Source organism: Alligator sinensis, unplaced genomic scaffold (assembly GCF_000455745.1).
Source record: "Alligator sinensis unplaced genomic scaffold, ASM45574v1 scaffold153_1, whole genome shotgun sequence".
Taxonomy (NCBI): domain Eukaryota; kingdom Metazoa; phylum Chordata; order Crocodylia; family Alligatoridae; genus Alligator; species Alligator sinensis.
The window spans coordinates 1,734,662-1,751,662 of record NW_005842099.1 but is presented as its reverse complement, the minus strand read 5'-3'; the positions used below and the strand labels follow the sequence as shown (position 1 = coordinate 1,751,662).

The following is a 17,001-nucleotide window of genomic DNA, read 5'->3' as shown; positions in this document are numbered from 1 at the left end:
AAAGTAGAACATGTCACATATTCCTATAAAGCACCTATTCAAATACTCGAGCTACAAGTTAATTGTTTCAACTGTAGAATGGCTGTCTGTTGCCATATTTATGATTGGCGGTGTTTTCAGCCAATCAGAGGTGTGATTCTTACAGGTTAACAGTCTATCTTTTGTACTTTGTCAGGCTTCTGCCAGGTTTCTGGACAGCCAATTTTTTCTCCCCACCAGCTCTTTGCTTAGAAAAATCTGGTTTGCTGAATGTCTCTAGCAGGTCATTTTTTTCCCTGGTAGAAGTGAAACTTCTAACATAAAGGTGTCAAACTCATCCTACCCCCTCGAGTGGATCTGGATGGTGCGGCTCTTTGCTTGCTGAATTTATATGTAGAGACAGGGCAGACAGCAGTAGGGCGAATGGCAGGGGTTAATTCAGCTGACATGCATGCCTAACTATGCTTCATACCTTGGATTCCATGGCAGTCCCGTGGGCCACATGACATGGCTCAGTGACCCTGGGTTTTTGTTTACAACAGTAAGACTCTCCGTACTTATTGATTCAGCCCTTTTGACCTGAGGGTTAGATAGTAGAAACTTGTGATACTCTGTACTTGCTCCTGTGCTTCCAGCCTCTCTAAACTATAAGGCCTTCATAAAACACTACATATTGAGCATAGTGAAACAGAGTCTGCTTCAAAAATTTGATTTGTTCCAGTAGGATATTATAAAAAATCTTGTCTTATGTTTGATGTCTAGGGAGAAAAGTATATAATATAAAACAATCCAAAAATTGAAACCCCTTTTAAATCTTCTGATTATTTTTTTTCACTTGGAGATTTTGCCTCATGAGTCCTTTTCTAAATCCATCTCATATAAAGAAATAGCAACTTGAAGGAGAATCGACAGAAGAAAGTTAAGATTTCTAGAAAGCAAGATTTTTAGAAATGCACTGTATTTCTAAAGGCCTGAATTGCTTATCGCTGTTGGCCTCAACTTTGGAGTACCTCAGTGATGATGATACAAATGCATTAGATATCACAAACCTGATAATTAAAGTAAAAGGTTCCTCATAGACTTGGATATTCAGCATACAGGGATAATGGTTACATTGAGAGTATCTGAAAGATCACTTTGTTCTGCTGTGTTGTCACAAGCCACAGTTCCCATTGCAAATTATTATGTCCATTAGCATTGGAGATGACTAATTGCTAGCACGATTATTTCTAGTAAGATCATGGCTGTATATGGGACACATTATATTTATTTTTTTTTAGTGTAGGCAAAATCAACACTTATCCATTGCTAAAATAAATAATGGGTAAGAAAAGTGTGCAGCTGTTAATGTTATGTTGCTGCATCTTCAGGTGGTGTATTGAACTGGTTATTCAAACTTACTTAATCTTTAAGATACCAATTCTGGCATGGAAAGAAAAATGATTTATGCAGTCTTTGTGGCTGACAGTAACCTTGTGTTTGTCAGGTTACTTTTGCAGCTATTCATATTACCTTCTGGTTGTTAATCACATTTTTCTACGATGTAACATAGTTCAGCTTTGTTCCCCATTTTTCTAGCCAGACATTACAAAACTCCCATCTACCCTTTCAAGGAATTTAGTGGCCTTGGGATGCAGTTAGGGACTGATGCTTTTCAATTTGCTGCTTGTCTTTTTCAACAATAACTCTAGAGCAATACAGGTAAAGGACTAAATAAAATGTCCTTGTGCTAGCTTTATTTAATATTTTAATATGTTTAAGTGTTGAATTGCAAATGTACCATTTGTTATTTAAAATTAAATCAGGTGACAGCTTATCATTGTTGGTCATGAGGAAGTGAGTGAAAGGAGAATGTTTCACTGAATCATGCTTTATAATATTAATTTGGAAATCAAAATGCTTGTCACAGTTGTTAGAGACAGGGAGAGCTTTAGGGATGGCTGTGTTGAAAATAAAATTGTGATCTTCTTGATGCAGATGTACATTTGTATATCTTAAGAGTGGAATGGTTAGATTTTTGTAAATTAAGATGCATTTCAGTTCATGTCATAGTAGTTTGTTTCCTTAATCTACTTAGAGGGACTTTCTGCTGAAGATGTGAAAAATTCACTGGAGAAAATACTGGCAGAATGGAAGGAAGTGGTTGGACACTTGGAGGAATTAGCAAGAAAGATTAAGTACCAAGAAGATATAAACACTTATTTTAGGGAAATGGGTGAACTTGAGAAGAGTCTAAATGAAAAGGAGGTGTGGCTAAAAGATGTCACTTCTTCAGCGTCCCAACAACAACCTTTAGCAGCTCTAAAGGAGTCATGCCAGGTAAGCATGGCAAACTTGTTTATATTGATATTAGACTTATGGAAGGGCAGAATACCAGAGTACCATTGCCTATGTCAACAGTTTAAGCTCCTCCATGACTTAGATACCTAATTTTCACTAAAAAACAATGTTCTTAGTGATCCAAGGGCATTTCAGTACCATCTCTGCACTGTGCTTGGCAATGGTGCAGTGAGCTATAACATGTACACTTTGGGCTTGCTCTAAGCCCCAGAATGGATACTCTGTAGCTTCCTGAGAGGCCTCTGGTCATATGTTAATAAGCTCTCTGTCTCAGGTATGTTATTGATGTGCACCTAGTGCATTACTGAATTACATTGGCTTACTTTTTAGTGTATATGGAGCACACATACTGTACTTCATTGTGAGCATTCTGGATGTGATCCAGAAGAACTGAAGAGCTACAAGGGCTATGTACATATATCCACATAATCTGGGAGAATTCTCCCAGTTTTGTTCTCCTGATAGAGAAATTTACCCAGAGCCTCATGTACGGACATCTCAAATGCTGAGGCCCTGAAGAGTGGATGTGTTAGCACTGCAGTGCTAATACTGTGCAGCTGGGAGTGGGCAGGGTGGGGAGTGGTGGCAGCGATGCTGTGTCCACATCTTAGTGTGCTCTGCAGGTTTCCTTAGTCTGCCTGGCATCCGTGACTAGGGTAGTCCTGACTGGCTGATCTAGGCTGCCCACAGTCAGTTTGTTTCCCTTCAGTGCAAGGTGGGGACTGTGAAGGGGGCATGTTCTACTTCCTGCTTGAGCAGCAGAATTGGGCAAGTGACTCCTGTCTCCTTGAGGGGGAAGAGGGAGATACTGAAGGACTGTTTTCTCTTTTGAAAATAGCTGTGGCATGTACGGACATAAACTCTCTCAGGAGAAACTCTCCTGAGAGTGATTTAATCCTGGTTGTTCCCTAAGTCACTTAACACATCCTCAGTAGAAAGTTCCTTAACACTTTTGACCCTAAATCCTTTTGAATACTCATGGATCAAGATATTTATGACAGGGTTAAATAATACTCTTGTTTGATTGTTTTTCCCCCTCCCCCCCACAGCAAGAGCTCACTCATCTGTTAAGTCTTAGTCCTCAAACTGAACACATGAGGGCTACCTGCAAGGTGCTTACATCACACTCTGCTGCACCAAATTTCATTCAGGATGGCTTGAATGATATTACTGATCACTTCAAATCTGTCCAACAGAAATTAGAGGATCACCTCCAACAGCTGAAAAGAGGTAAACCGGCGTTATTCAACCTATATGAATGCCTCTGGTTCTTTTTCCCTTTGAAAAAAACCAGATTTTTGCAATATCTGAATGAGGAGTCTGACCTTCTTAAAATCTCTGAGCTAGTCCTGCTCCATATAGCCACTGTTTTCTCTCCTCAATGATGAAACTATGTAAATTAGGTCATCACACTGAAAATGCCATACAGAATTCATAGCTTCTTATATAAATATAATATAGCTTTCCCATTTTTTCTATTTAGTCACAGTATATGACACCCTGTATTGGAAAGGATATCCAGATACTTGGTTTATTCATATTTGATGCACTGTAATGCTAGTGACTTCCAAAGAGCTTTTTCCAAAAATGAGTGCTGAGACTGCTACAAGGGAATGTAAAGAGAGACTATTTTCTTTTTAATATAATTGTATCATTTATAATGTGGCATGTAATAATGAAGCATTTTATTGCTATTCTTGCCAAGGAACATTTCTCTCAGGAAGTAGTCTCCTACTCTATATAAACAGAATAGACAACAATACAACTTAAGATATTTGAGGTCCTTTTCTCTGGGACCATCCTGTTGAGAAGAATCAGGTCCATTATCAACCATGTTAGCACAAGAAAGGAGAAATAAATTCCTTTTATGATTTTATTATGCTTTTATTTTGAACAGAAAATGAAGGAGTAAAAGAACACTATGAAATTGATAAGTGCATGCAAAATGTATTTTTTTATTTTTACAGCTTTATTGTTATTCATATATAATTCTATTTTGAAATTCTGCTCTAAAAACAAATTCCTTTGCTGGAGTTGTTTGGAATTTGCCTTGCTTTTCACGTACATGCTGCTTAGTTCTCTGTGGCACTAAAACTTTCATTATGAGCCTCCAAACCAGGCATGCTGGCTTCTGAGGGATTTTTAATGTAGCACACACATAAGTTGATCTGTTAATATTTTTCAGCTAAATATCAGTTGCACAGACCTATAAGTAGATCTTTCTCCCTCACTATACTCTTTTTGTTTTATGCATCCAAGAGACTTGCTGAAGTGTTTTGTGCTGGTTCCAGATGGTATAGCAAAAACACTTGCTTTTTCTGGGTGCAGTAAAAATAGGTTCAAATACAGAACTATTAGGGCAGCTATTTAACTATATCATGTAAGGACTGAATCCTTTAAAGGTACATTGGTTCAGGAAAGTATATGATTAATATCCAGTGCACCATGCTACAATTATAGGGTATATTTTTATGCTTTTTTTGATGAAGAATTATTTTGTGACCTGTTTTTGATTTGGTTCACATACATGTGAACAAATTTAATATTGCTTATTGCCATAGATTTTACAAGATGTGATTAGAATGTTTGAAAGCAGGTTATTTTTATACTTGACAAAGACCTAAAGCAAACTTGTTTCCTATCAGTGCCAATAGATTTTAATTAATTTTTATCTGGTTGAGTAAATGCATCTTTATTCAAATAATCATATAATATGTTCAATTTGGATTAAATATAATTTTTAAAACTGTAGTTTCTTTACAAATTAAAGTGGTTGCCATTGTGCAAACAGTGCTGTACTTCTAGTTCTCCAAAGAAGAACCTAGTAGTATCAAAACACAAAAATTCTGCCATAGTGAAAATGTCTGATTAATTTAGATAGAATTGTCATAAATAAAACCTTCAGGATTCTATACAGGGAAAACTGCCAGGGCTGAGAGTCTATAGAGTTTATGAACTGAAGGTTTCCAGTTTCTGCTCATAGTAGTTTTTTTCAGCATTTGATAGTCCCTTGTACCTAGAGTTGTGCTTACTGTGAGCACAGTTCCATACAGATGTTTTGATAAGAACCACAACTTGAAGTTTCTTTCAAAATTCTTCAAAATCTATTTATCTAAATTCACTATAAGCAAGCTCCTGACTGTCAGGGTTTATTGTACTCTAAAATTTTAAACATAGCTTGTTTATTTCCCTTTCCATGAAACATTTTCCCTTAAAGCAGATATTGCTTTCTTTATAAGAAAAAGTGCTATATGGGCTTGGTTTGCCTCCAGTGGTGTTGACTCATTCTGCAGGTATAAATGGTATGATAGTTTTGACAGCCCACTGCTGAAAAAGAGCCTAGTGAGTCACTGCAGGGCTCAGCTGAGTTTTCAGTTGCGGTGCTAAAGAAACTGCTTATATACCTAAGGCCAGGGAGTTAGATAAGATATATTTTGGTAAGATTTTAATAGCCAGACTCTTTTTCATTGCTGATTTTGAAATTGAAATGTTTCTTGTCAGTTTCAGAAATGTACAGACTAATTACCAAATTCTTTGCGAGATCCTAAAGAAGGCAAAAGCAGGAAATTTAAAAGCAAATAAAGATATGCAGCAAAGGTCCTGGTAATGAATCCAAGATTCTTGGCTTTAGCTGCTTCTTCACTTGTCCCCAAGTAGTCCCTGGCATGTTGCCAACTCTATTGTTTCTCCAGGAACACTGAACATGCATAGTTTTTTGAAGATTTTATCTTAACTCCCGGAGACTCTGTAGGTGTGTCCTTCTTAGTTGTGATTTTCAGGTATTTAGGTTCCTAAATCTGAAGTGGGCAGTATGACCCAATGTCCTTGTCTCAGTCCCATTTTAAACATCTGTCCAGGCATTTTGTCAGTTTGGTCAAATGAAGGGTTTTGTTCTATTTTCAATGGGATGCCTGGGACTTGTGTTTAAAACAGGATTGTCCTGGTGAAAATGGGACTGAATCATATCCAGGCCACCCCAACCCCTCACTCTCTAACATGCTCAGCTGAGACCCATGCTCAGATACAGTGGAGCATGCCAGACAATGAGGTGTTTTGTTTTGAAACTAGGGAAGTATGATCACCCTTCAAGTGGGTTAAAAGGTACTTCTTCAGAGACATGAATTGGAGCCTTGTTCAGACTTGTGCTGAAGGTGGTCCCTAGTTCTTAGCTGGTACCTGCTTATTCTTACTGAGAGTCAAAAGTAGCTGGATGTGAGGTTAGCCACATCAGTCCCTTGTGTGCTGTTGGCTATAGAGCTTTGCATGTCTTAGCCTTGTTAGTAAGATAGGTTACATAGGTTGCCTAGAACCTGTGAAATTGTTTTTGAAACAGGGAGGAGGCTTCTTAAGTCATGTTGGGATTGTTATTTCTTTTATTTTTATAGCTTTTACTGTATGTTATACAGACGAAACATGAACCAGAAAGGGCCCATCTTCACCACTCTGGTTATTTGCGGTATAAGGAATAAGCAGTAATTTTGATGTGTGGTTAGTTTGTATTTGTTTTTCATAGACATCCCAGAAAAACTACCATCACCACAAACATTTCCATGAAAATTTAGCTGCTTGCAAGCTTTAGCAAGATCTGTTGCAAGTTTTTAGCTGCTTTGCCAGCTTTATATTTTGCGGAAATGTGTCTCAAACAGATTTAAATATAGCCAAATATCTTTGATGTAGGCTTATTCCTTTTATAAATAAAAATACTCCTTGTCCATTTACATATATAGCACTTTTTAAAACAATAACGGTTTTACCAAAAACAGAGCTAGAAAGACAGCCTAGCCAGGAGTATTTGGATGCATTGAAGAGACTGAAGGATGTGCTGAATGAATCTGAATATAAAACACAGTCCATCATGAACTCAATGAATGACCCTAGTAAAGTGGAAAGAGCCTTACAACAGACAAAGGTAAGTTTATCTTAGTTTCCTAAGCTATCAACTTGGCCTCTTGTGTAATTTACTAACCCCAGGGTTGATATTTTTCCTATGACACCACATTTTCTCACATTAGCTGTTTCTGACTGGTTTTGAAAAGGTAGCATGAAGAAACAAGAATCTTACCTTCAGTAAGTATCTGAGGAGCAGCAGCTAGGGAGCCAAGCCTGCTGCCAGATCCACATGTTGGTGTGGCCTGCAGACTGATTTAGTGTGCTGGCCCAATCCATCTGGGGCCTGGGGTTGCATCCTGGGTCCACGGCCATACGCTGGGTCCAGCCCAGTGCAGCGCATGTGGGCCTGCAGCTAGGCTCAACCCTGTACTTGGGGCCATGTCATTTGGCTGGGAGGAGTTCCCCCTGAGTCCAGAAATTTGGCAGAACAGTGACAGCATTAATAGCCATGGCTCTTGGAGTCTCAGGAATTAAGGCTGCTATCACTTCCCTGTTGCAACTTTTCCAGATTCATGGGGATCCATTTTCCTTGCATATTATACACACCCTAATTTCTATCAGTTGGTTTTGGGGAACAAGGTTTAGGTTATATACTACAAAAAAAAGGTACCCTCAGGTTTTTTAGCTAGGTTGCCTGAGAAATGGAAGTACATAGAGGTTTGGTATACCCTAGTCAAATTAAGTCTGACGTACACCATTTCCTAGATAAATTAACTTTTTTATGAATTGAGGTGTGTAAGACTTCAACTTTTTAAATCAGAAACTGGCATACTGTATTTGTGTGTTTATTAATAGGGCCTCCTGGGTGGCTTTGCAGAGGCAAACAGTACTATGTTCATATACCACATGGAAAACTTCCTTACAAATTCTGTAATCTGGGAGGAATAAAATCTTGCTTACAATTCCATGCTTCTAGGGTAGGCAGAAATCTTTGGATGAAAGTTGCAATATAAACATCAGTCGACACCATCAACACCAAACAATGTTTCCAAAAGGGTGGGTGGCTGGGTGTGTGTGTGTGTGTGTGTGTGTGTGTGTGCGCGCGCGTGCGTGGTATTCTTCAAAAGGTTTTGTGTGTGTGTGTGTGTGCACATTCTTCTAAAATTACCTTTAATCTATTCCCCATCCCGTTTTGAAAATTGCTTTAGTACGGTAACATTTTCCTCTTTCTCTGTGCTATAGTTTAGGAATGTTTGGAAGGAAGCTGGTGAAACTCTTGAAGATAATCACTTTTTAAAATACACACATACATACACTTTTGGTTGAGAGATTCAGTTAGGATAGTTGAAGTTCAAGTAAATGAGGATATAAGTACTTTGCTTGTGGAGCCAGCAAACTACAAAAGAGCTGGAATTCTGCAGCTTGCTGTTTTGATATACCTGCTATGGTGCTTAAAATTGGCAGAAACTTTTGGTTCAGAGACTTGCAGCACACAGAAAGTGTGACTACACGTTCATTAACGCACCATAGTTACTGTGCATTAAGTTTAGTACTTGTATAATCAAGTACTAAGTCAATGCGCGGTGACTGGTGCTACTGCACATTAGCGCCAGTGCACACCTTTTTAGTGATGCTACTGTGCAGTAGCTTAATACTACTGCGCAGTAGCATATTAGCACTGTTTTTGATGTGATATGCTACTGAGTATTTAGCATCTTGTGTAGATGCACCCAGGGTGTTGGAAACCGTAAGTATGTTGACTTTCTAGTCTTTAGAGAGGTAGTTAGCTGTGTTTAATCAGAAGTCAGGGTAGATATACACCTTTATAGACTAACCAAATAAGATTATATATAGAGCACAAGCTTTCATAAACCTGAGTTCACTTAATCGGATGCTATGGAAAGCACCAATGCTATTAAAAGTACAGAAAGCAGTAGGATATAAGAAGAGAGAAATTAGAATACAAAAGACAAGAGAGGGAGAGGGAGATAGAGAGGGGCAGTGCTAGGAGAAAAAAGCAAACCAGCAGTAAACCAATGGGAACAAAGGGGGTCACAAATGCTAATCCAGGTAATGAGATTAGAATTCATAGTCTCTGTTTAAGCCATACTTAATACAGTCCAGTCTGGATGATTTCTTGTTTTACAGTTTGCTGTTCAACTGGTTTTTAATTTTTTTTGCCTGAGAACAGCAATCTTGAGATCAGTGAACCTGAGGTCATTAGGCATCTGTCTGATCCTTCTTTTATTGCAAAAGTCTTCTCTACCTTTGAGACTAATTTACCAGAAGGGACATACCAAGCAAGTGAAAATGAGCACTGTGAAAGCTATAATAGAGGGCAACATCGATTTAAAGATGGCAAGATGAGTGAGAACTCAAGTGACCTATGTTGCCCTCAGTCTTGCAAAGAGCTGTAAGTGCCTGTGGCCTGAGTCCCAAGTTTTACATAAAATGGTGGCAATATTAGTCCTTATTTTGGATTACTTTTAAAGGCTAGGGGCTTTATTTATTTTTTTTGCAATTAATATTTGAAAATGGGGCATTCCAGTGACCAACCAGCTTTTTATAATTTTACAAATGCCTAGTGCTTTTTATTTTAATGTTGTAATCTTACATTGCAGTGTAGCAGAGTAGCATCAAGAGTCAAGGTAATTCATGCTTTCATTATGCTTAGTTGCTGTTACATATTTTCATTTAGGTGTGGTACTTGCAGAAGAGGGAAATAAAGGAAGAGTATTGGAGCCAATTTACGGGGGCATAAAAATAGCAGCCACCCCTGTTGTTGGTTTGGCATTGCTTTGTGTGCCTCTGCTGTCTAGCTGTGCCTCTGGGTTCTGGGAGTAGCATAGCTGTAGTGTCACACAGATCAGTTTGGGCTTACCTACCCAAGCAGGTTTTACAGATTTTGCTGACCTTTGTGCTGCTGCAGCTGGATTTGTATTGGTACTGAAACTAGCTAGTTTACAGCTAGTTTTGGGGGTCTGCCCTATGCTGCAGTCACAGCAGTGCCTGCAGTGTGGGCATATTTTAGCTCTGTATTGTCCACAGTATGCCATATGTAATACTTGCATTTCTGTACATATGTGCATACTTTCTGCACACATTATTGCCCATATGCATCTTTTTGTACTACTTTCTCTACAGACTCTTTGTGAAAAAGTAGAAAGCCAGAAGCCCTCAATGGATTACCTGGTGGCTGAAACAAAAGCTTTGGAGAAACAAGCTTCTTCTGATGTAGCAAAGATCTACAAGCAAGAATTGAGGCGTGTACAGGGCCAGTGGGACAAGTTAAAGGTCAAGGTTTCCCAAGATGTTCATATACTGGAGGAAATCTTATCCAAACTAAGACTGTTTGAGGTAAAAATAAATATTCAGGTTTATCCTTTTTTTTTCTCTATTATAAGTCTGTTCTCTTGTCCATTTGCATGCAGGAATCCAAGTGAAGTAAATAAATCAAATGTTAAATAAGACTCTTATCCAAGCACAACATGAAACTGCTATCATAAGGAATACTGAACTATAGCATAATTTTGGGCTAGGTATGCCTAAATTTAAAATATCTGATTTCCTTTTCATCATTGGATAGAATTGATTTTCACTTAAAAATAATATTCCTCCTTTTTATTATATTTTTTTCAATTAATTGTTGTGAGCTGTTCATAAATTTATGGATACTCTGTAAAAAAACAAGAAACAACAACCAAAAAACAAACAAGCCCCAAACTAACCAACAAACAAAACACCCCCCTTTAAAACACAACCTAAAAAAATAAATTTTCACTTCTGTAAAAACATGAAGCCGCTGCAGATTTAATCTCCGTAGCCAAAAAAAACAAGAAAAGAAAAAAGAGGCTAGAGCCACACGGCAAGACAGGTGGAGTACAGCAGTCTCACCTACTGTCTGAGTGGGAGCTCAGTACCCTGCATTCAGGGAGCTCTTGGCAGAGCTTTGCCATTCACCGAAGCCTGCTCTAGACGTGTTCAGACACTCAACTGCCCCCCAGCTCTTAACAGCTACTTGCATCTGTTAGGTACAGGGTGGAGAGGTAGTGCAGCAGGATGGTGCCGTGGGAGAGGGAGGGGTAGAAGGAGGTCCTTGCTAGGACAGGCGGAGTGGGGTTGGCTGCGGGGTGGGTCCGAGGAGTGACCAGGATAGTGTGCAGTGTAATTGGTGGTGTCAATGTGTGGGATGAGCAGGGGTCCCCTGTAGTGGGGGAAGCAGTGTAAAACTACTGCTGCAGTTGTACAAGGATGCCAACCCAAGCATTTTTCTTAAATTACTACAAATATGTCAATAAAAATGTTTCTTTGTCAGAAAAAAATATTCAGCTTGTCAGTGGGGGGGAAAAAAACATTATTGGGTTGGCAATCCTGTTTGAAAGGTAGAATTAGAAATGGTTAAACTGGAACTGGTGGTTCTTTGCCAAGTACATCTTTGAGGACTCAGTTCTGTGATGGGCTTAAGTGCTCTTGTCTGCCTGTGATAACCCTGCAGTGTTAGAGCATTCAGTATCTCAGATGGCGTGCTCAGCACCTTGCAGGGGTAATCCCTGCACTCTGATTTTAAAAAATCACAATCCTGTTTCTGCTTCTGCGTCAGCCATAATAGAGCGTTAGTACAGAGCTTTCAAAAGGAAGGGAAAATGAGAATGTTATATTAAATAAATATTCAGGCATGGTGCTTATGTTCTAAAAATTGGATTTTCAAATGTCAGAAGTGGATGTAAAGAGTAATTAGAACCTGGACTATACAGACCTGAATTTTTTTTTAAATTGTCTACTCAATCTCCACAAACATTCTTAAGAGGTAGGATAAGAAATGGCATAATTTTAGGATGAGAAGGATTATTGAAACTAATTGGTGCCAAACAGATTCCTTGTACAGAGTAGAATCCAATTCCTGAGTCCTATTCCTGTTGTCTGCCTATTATTTAATGTTGTCCCACAAAAAAGTGAAAAATCATTGTATCACAACTTAGAAAATACATCCTGTAGTAAAACTATTGGATGTACATGAGATGCTGATACTTCTTTATAGTTATGTACTAATGTGTATATAACAATTAGGATAGCATAAAACCTAATTTGGCTGTCAGTGTGGAGGTGTTACTGTGTGAAGTGTTGATAATATTATAGTGCTTACTCAGACACTTTGAATATATTCTGGGTTTGTATTTCCTTTCCCTTTTTTTGTTCTTATTGAGGTACTTCTCAGCCATCCCTTAATTTAGCAGAAATTGTGACTTCAGATTCTGAATACAAAGGGTTTTACAAATTGAAATTACTGACAGAAGATATTAAACTCCCAAACTGAACTGCTGCATGAATCATATTTTCACTTCTTAAAATTGGTGCTTTATTTGGAATATTTAGCTAATAGATTATGGAGGGGAGGAAAGCTGCTAATTTGTCCCATCTTTTGAACAAAAATTGAATCAATGTTTAATTCATATAGTTCAGACACAATCTAATTTTTTAGTGAACATTATCCTTTTAAATCTTGAGGGCCATTAGAGTCAGGTTGTTTTTTGGGTGTTTTTTTTTTTTTTTTTTAAAGGCTGTGAACCCACACTGAAACAACCTGGGAGAGATCTCCTGTGTTTGTTTTCCTTGAAAGAAAAACTTACCCAGAGATGCTTGAGCAGTCATTTGAATGCTGAGCCTGTGAAGAGCAGAGAGCTTGTAGTGCTGATACTGCATATCCAGGGGGCTCTGGTGCACACATCTCAGCATGTTCTGCAAGCTCCCTCAGTCTGCCTGGAGGTAGAATGGCAGCAATGCACAGAGTGGGCAGGAGCTTGTTGGGATGTTGGAGAATTGTTGTGGCATCTTGCAGAAGACAGAGTGTAAAGATACTCTTGAGGGAATGATTTAACCCTAGTTATTCTCAGGTTATTTTTCTCCTGGAGTGGCCATTTTTACTCTGGGAGAAACATCCTGAACATCTGTATGCTTGTGGTTTCTTCCAGGAGAAACTGAATGTCAGTACATGGACACAGCCTGAAGTGCTTTTTTTTTTTTAATTTAAACTTAGTCTTCTGTTTTCCGCTGTTTTCAGAGAGGAAAACTATACACTTTTATTTTGGAGATCAGGAGAACTTAAAAACAAGTTTTGATGCAGACAGGAATTGTAGGGACTACTTAAATGCAAATACTATGGTATCTCTTAATAGAGTAGCTGAATAGTGTAAGCCTAGCTTTCAGGATTTACTTAAATCAAAGTTGGACAGGCTGATTATTGTTGGAAAATGAAAAAAAAAATGCTTGAGGCTTATTAGTATAAGCTTGGGAAACCAGACCTGTGGTAAAAATTTTTAGCTTCACTTGACCCAAGGCACAGAGGTCACACCCACATATTAACAAGGTATTTGTCCAGGGGAAAGTTTAAGAAATGCTTACTCCTGCATTTGATACATTAGTCATTAATCATTAGTTCCAGACTTTGGACTCCCTTCCAGTTTACTGTTGAGTCATTCTCTATGCAAGTTTTCAATACATTGGGGAAAAATGAGTAGTATTACGACAGTCATGGGTATGTGGTCCTGCTAACTTGTAAACAGAACCCACAAGGCAGCCTGAGGTTAAGAGGAAGGTGGAGGTAGTTTTGCACTAGTGTATGTTTATGTCCTTCTAGGATCTTTTATTTTTTCTCAGTTCCCTGTCCATTTTGCAGTTCAACTTATTACCCCCTCTAATTTCTTTTAATCACACTGTCTTTATTGGTAATTGTCATCCATTCAATTCAGCACTTAACTAAAGGTGTGTGGATAGTTCCCATATTCACCCAATTAAATACTGCTTAACCTGTGCAGGATTGAGTCCTGTAAATGGAAATCCTGATTTTATACTTAAGTGAGGGCAAGACAGTAAGATACTGACAGTAAGTACTGCATACTTTCTATGTGGTAGATTAAGTATTTTGGTTAGATTTACTTCAGTGAAGTGGTGCAACTACCAGCTTTTTCTGATCTGCACAGTTTTACTCAGTATTGGTATTCTGATCTCTCTGTGCATATTTGTCATGTGTTGATGCCAAGGCCACAGACGTCCCATTCATGTCACTAGGATTTCTGAAGACCTAGGGAGAGCAGAGTACAAAGAATGAAATTTTGTTGATAGTGAGGAGCTAAATATTTGCATATCATCTTAATAAAGGGAAAAAGTTAAAGGAAACTGCAAGAAAAGATGGTATTGAAGTACAGGCAGTTCTTGGACTTATGACCCAATTGGTTCTTGAAAATTGTGTCTTAAGTTGAAACGTAATTTGGAACCAATTTTCCCATAGGAAACAATGTTATAAATGGGGGATTAGTTTCTGAACCAAGGCCCAATACCCTATTTTCACAAAAAAAACCCCAGAATTTTGTACTCCGTCAATTATAGATGAGTAATATAGCTACATTAATGTCTTTATATTGTAAATAGCAATCATACTGATTTGGAAGGACTTCTTTGAGGAGACTTTCCTGGACTCTTTGAAGGGCTCTTGGCTAGAGTCTTCTCAGGAGTCTTGGCTGCAGGTTTTTCTGGAATCTTGTCTGCTTTGTTAAAAACTGTGTCCAAGGAAACTTGATGGTCTCTTCTTTTTCTTGTCCATTTCTCTGTAACAGCTGTACAGGTTGGATATGCCCCTATTCACTGATGCACTGCATTCAGTGTTGGTGTTATGTTCCTCAAACAGGGACACGGTAGCTTCCAAATGTTGAAATGTCTCAGCCAACACTTTTGTTGTCAAGACTTTAAGGAGGATTCTCTTCAACAGTGGGTGCATCTTCTTCCTCTTCCACTTTTTGATGTTCATCATAAAGACTCCTAGCCTTTTCCTGAATGATGCCTAAACTCACAGGAGCAGAGTTTATCTTGATCCTCCAGCCAAATGACTAACAGCCCATAGCCCCCGGAGCTAAGCCACTGCTTGTCCGGCTGCTCCCCTGCTGCTCTCCCTGTAGGGAGGCCAGTGGTGCTGGTCTGCACTCCGGGGGTGGCTATGGGTGGCCACAGGAGAAGCTGCTGCTTATTCAGCTGCTCCCCCTGTGGTGAGGCGGACAGTACCAGACTATGCTCTGGTGGTGCTGGGAGCGGAGGCAATGCGTGGCTGCAGGAAAATTCACAGCTTGTGAAGCTGCTCCCCCCCGTGGCAAGGTGAAAGGCTCTGGGAGCAGGGGCTCTGCCCTGCCACCACTTGTCCAACCAGGGAACAGGTGCACGGGATGCGGGTGTGGTAGCACTGGGAGTGGGGGCTCTGCCATGCTGCTGCTTGCCCAGCCGGTAGGGGGAGGGGTGCAATGCAGGCATGGCTTGCTCTGGGCGGAAGGCGCTGGGAATGAGGGCTCTGCCCTGCTGCTACTTGTCCAGCCAGGACAGGGGGTCATGGGATGGAGGCACTGCGCTGCCTTGGACAAGCGTCCTGCAGCAGTTGAACTGCTCCAGCCTCCCCACACCTCCCAGATGAGCCATTGTTTCTCTCTGCCCCAGTAAGCGGTGGCAGGGCATGGCAGGGGCATGCGCCCTGGATCTCCTTGGGGTGGCCTGGGCCAGGGCTGCTCTAGGCAGGCGGTGGGGGCTATGGGGAATTTTAGGGTAGCTGCAGCCCCTGCTCTGCTGCCTGCCCCGTGCAGATCCAGGAGAGCATGCCCTCGCCATGTCCTGCACCTGCCACTGCTCAGCGGGGTGAAACCGCAGCTCGTCTGGGAGGCGTGGGGAGGCTGGAGGAGCTCCGCCACTGTGCATCGTTTGTCCGAGGCAACGCAGTGCCTCTGCCCCATGCCTCACCCACCCTGGCTGGACCAAGCGGCAGCAGGGCAGAGCCCTCGCTCCCAGGGTCTTCTGCCCAGAGCAAGCGGTGCCTGCATCATGTGCCCTCCCGCCCTGGCTGGGCAAGCGGTGGCAGAGCAGAGCCCCTGCTCCCAGTGCCTTCCACCTGGCATGCAGCCCTGGCCCCAGCTGCCCCACGCAGATCTGGAGCGCCCCCTGTGCCCTCCTGGACCTGTGGCATGCAATGGCGGGGCTGCCCCACCCCCTCCCCGTGCCCCCTAGCCCTGTTCCCAGCCCCAGCTGCCATCCCTCCCTCGCTGTGGGGGTATTGATCTGCTTCCCCATGCCTATTCCTTCCCCCTTCCCCCACCACAACAGACTTACTAGCTGGACGCGACTGTGTCCAGCATTGTAAAGGTGAAACCTGCATCGGAACGTCAAAACAGGGTGTCAGTTTACAAATGTTGTAAGTGCCGTTTGGTGTAACTCGAAACATCGTAAGTCGAGGACTGTCTGTATTCTGAAATTTGTATTTCAGAGGTCTTAAAAGCTGGATGTTTCCTGATGTTTGGCAATATGTCCATTAGTATTTGCAGCCTGAATAGTGATGCTAGTTCAGGCACTGCTGGTCTTTAAGTTAGACTCTAACTTAGAATGTCTCTGAATATTACCACCAGAGTTGGAAAATGAAAAGTGTAGGGTAATGAAAACTGGGACAAAAACCTTTTGATTGGGACTGGTGAGATCTGGATCTAGCTTGAACTGCAGGAAGTGATGTGATCTGGAAACTAGCTATCTTTGTGCATATGTTCTGCACTACATTTGTGATAGCCAGGCTTCCTGGTTTTCTGTGACAAGAAAATTGCAAATTCTGTGATTGAAGCCCCCCAAATCTGTTTTTTCCTGTTTTAAAATGAAACACCAGTATATGTGTGTGTGTGTGTGTGTGTGTGTGTGTATATATATATATGTATATATATATATATATATATATATAAAAAAAAATAGGTATCAGCTGAACACAATGTTTTCTTGATATCTTTACAATTTTTAAGCAATTTGGAAGCTTACCAGTGCCTCAATCACTATAATAAAATA

At 40.4% G+C, this 17,001-nt stretch overlaps 1 protein-coding gene across 9 annotated transcripts in view; it reads left to right on the top strand.

Annotated features, from left to right (window-relative positions):
• UTRN (utrophin) overlaps positions 1 to 17,001 on the top strand; it is a 580,332-nt gene that overhangs the window by 160,549 nt on the left and 402,782 nt on the right. For all 9 annotated transcript variants that reach the window (XM_025204844.1, XM_025204843.1, XM_025204842.1 and 6 more), the window contains exons 19-22: positions 2,057 to 2,298; positions 3,369 to 3,549; positions 7,083 to 7,228; positions 10,294 to 10,506. In XM_025204844.1, the coding sequence (XP_025060629.1) occupies positions 2,057 to 2,298; positions 3,369 to 3,549; positions 7,083 to 7,228; positions 10,294 to 10,506 (782 nt within the window). The remainder of the gene's footprint in view (positions 1 to 2,056; positions 2,299 to 3,368; positions 3,550 to 7,082; positions 7,229 to 10,293; positions 10,507 to 17,001) is intronic.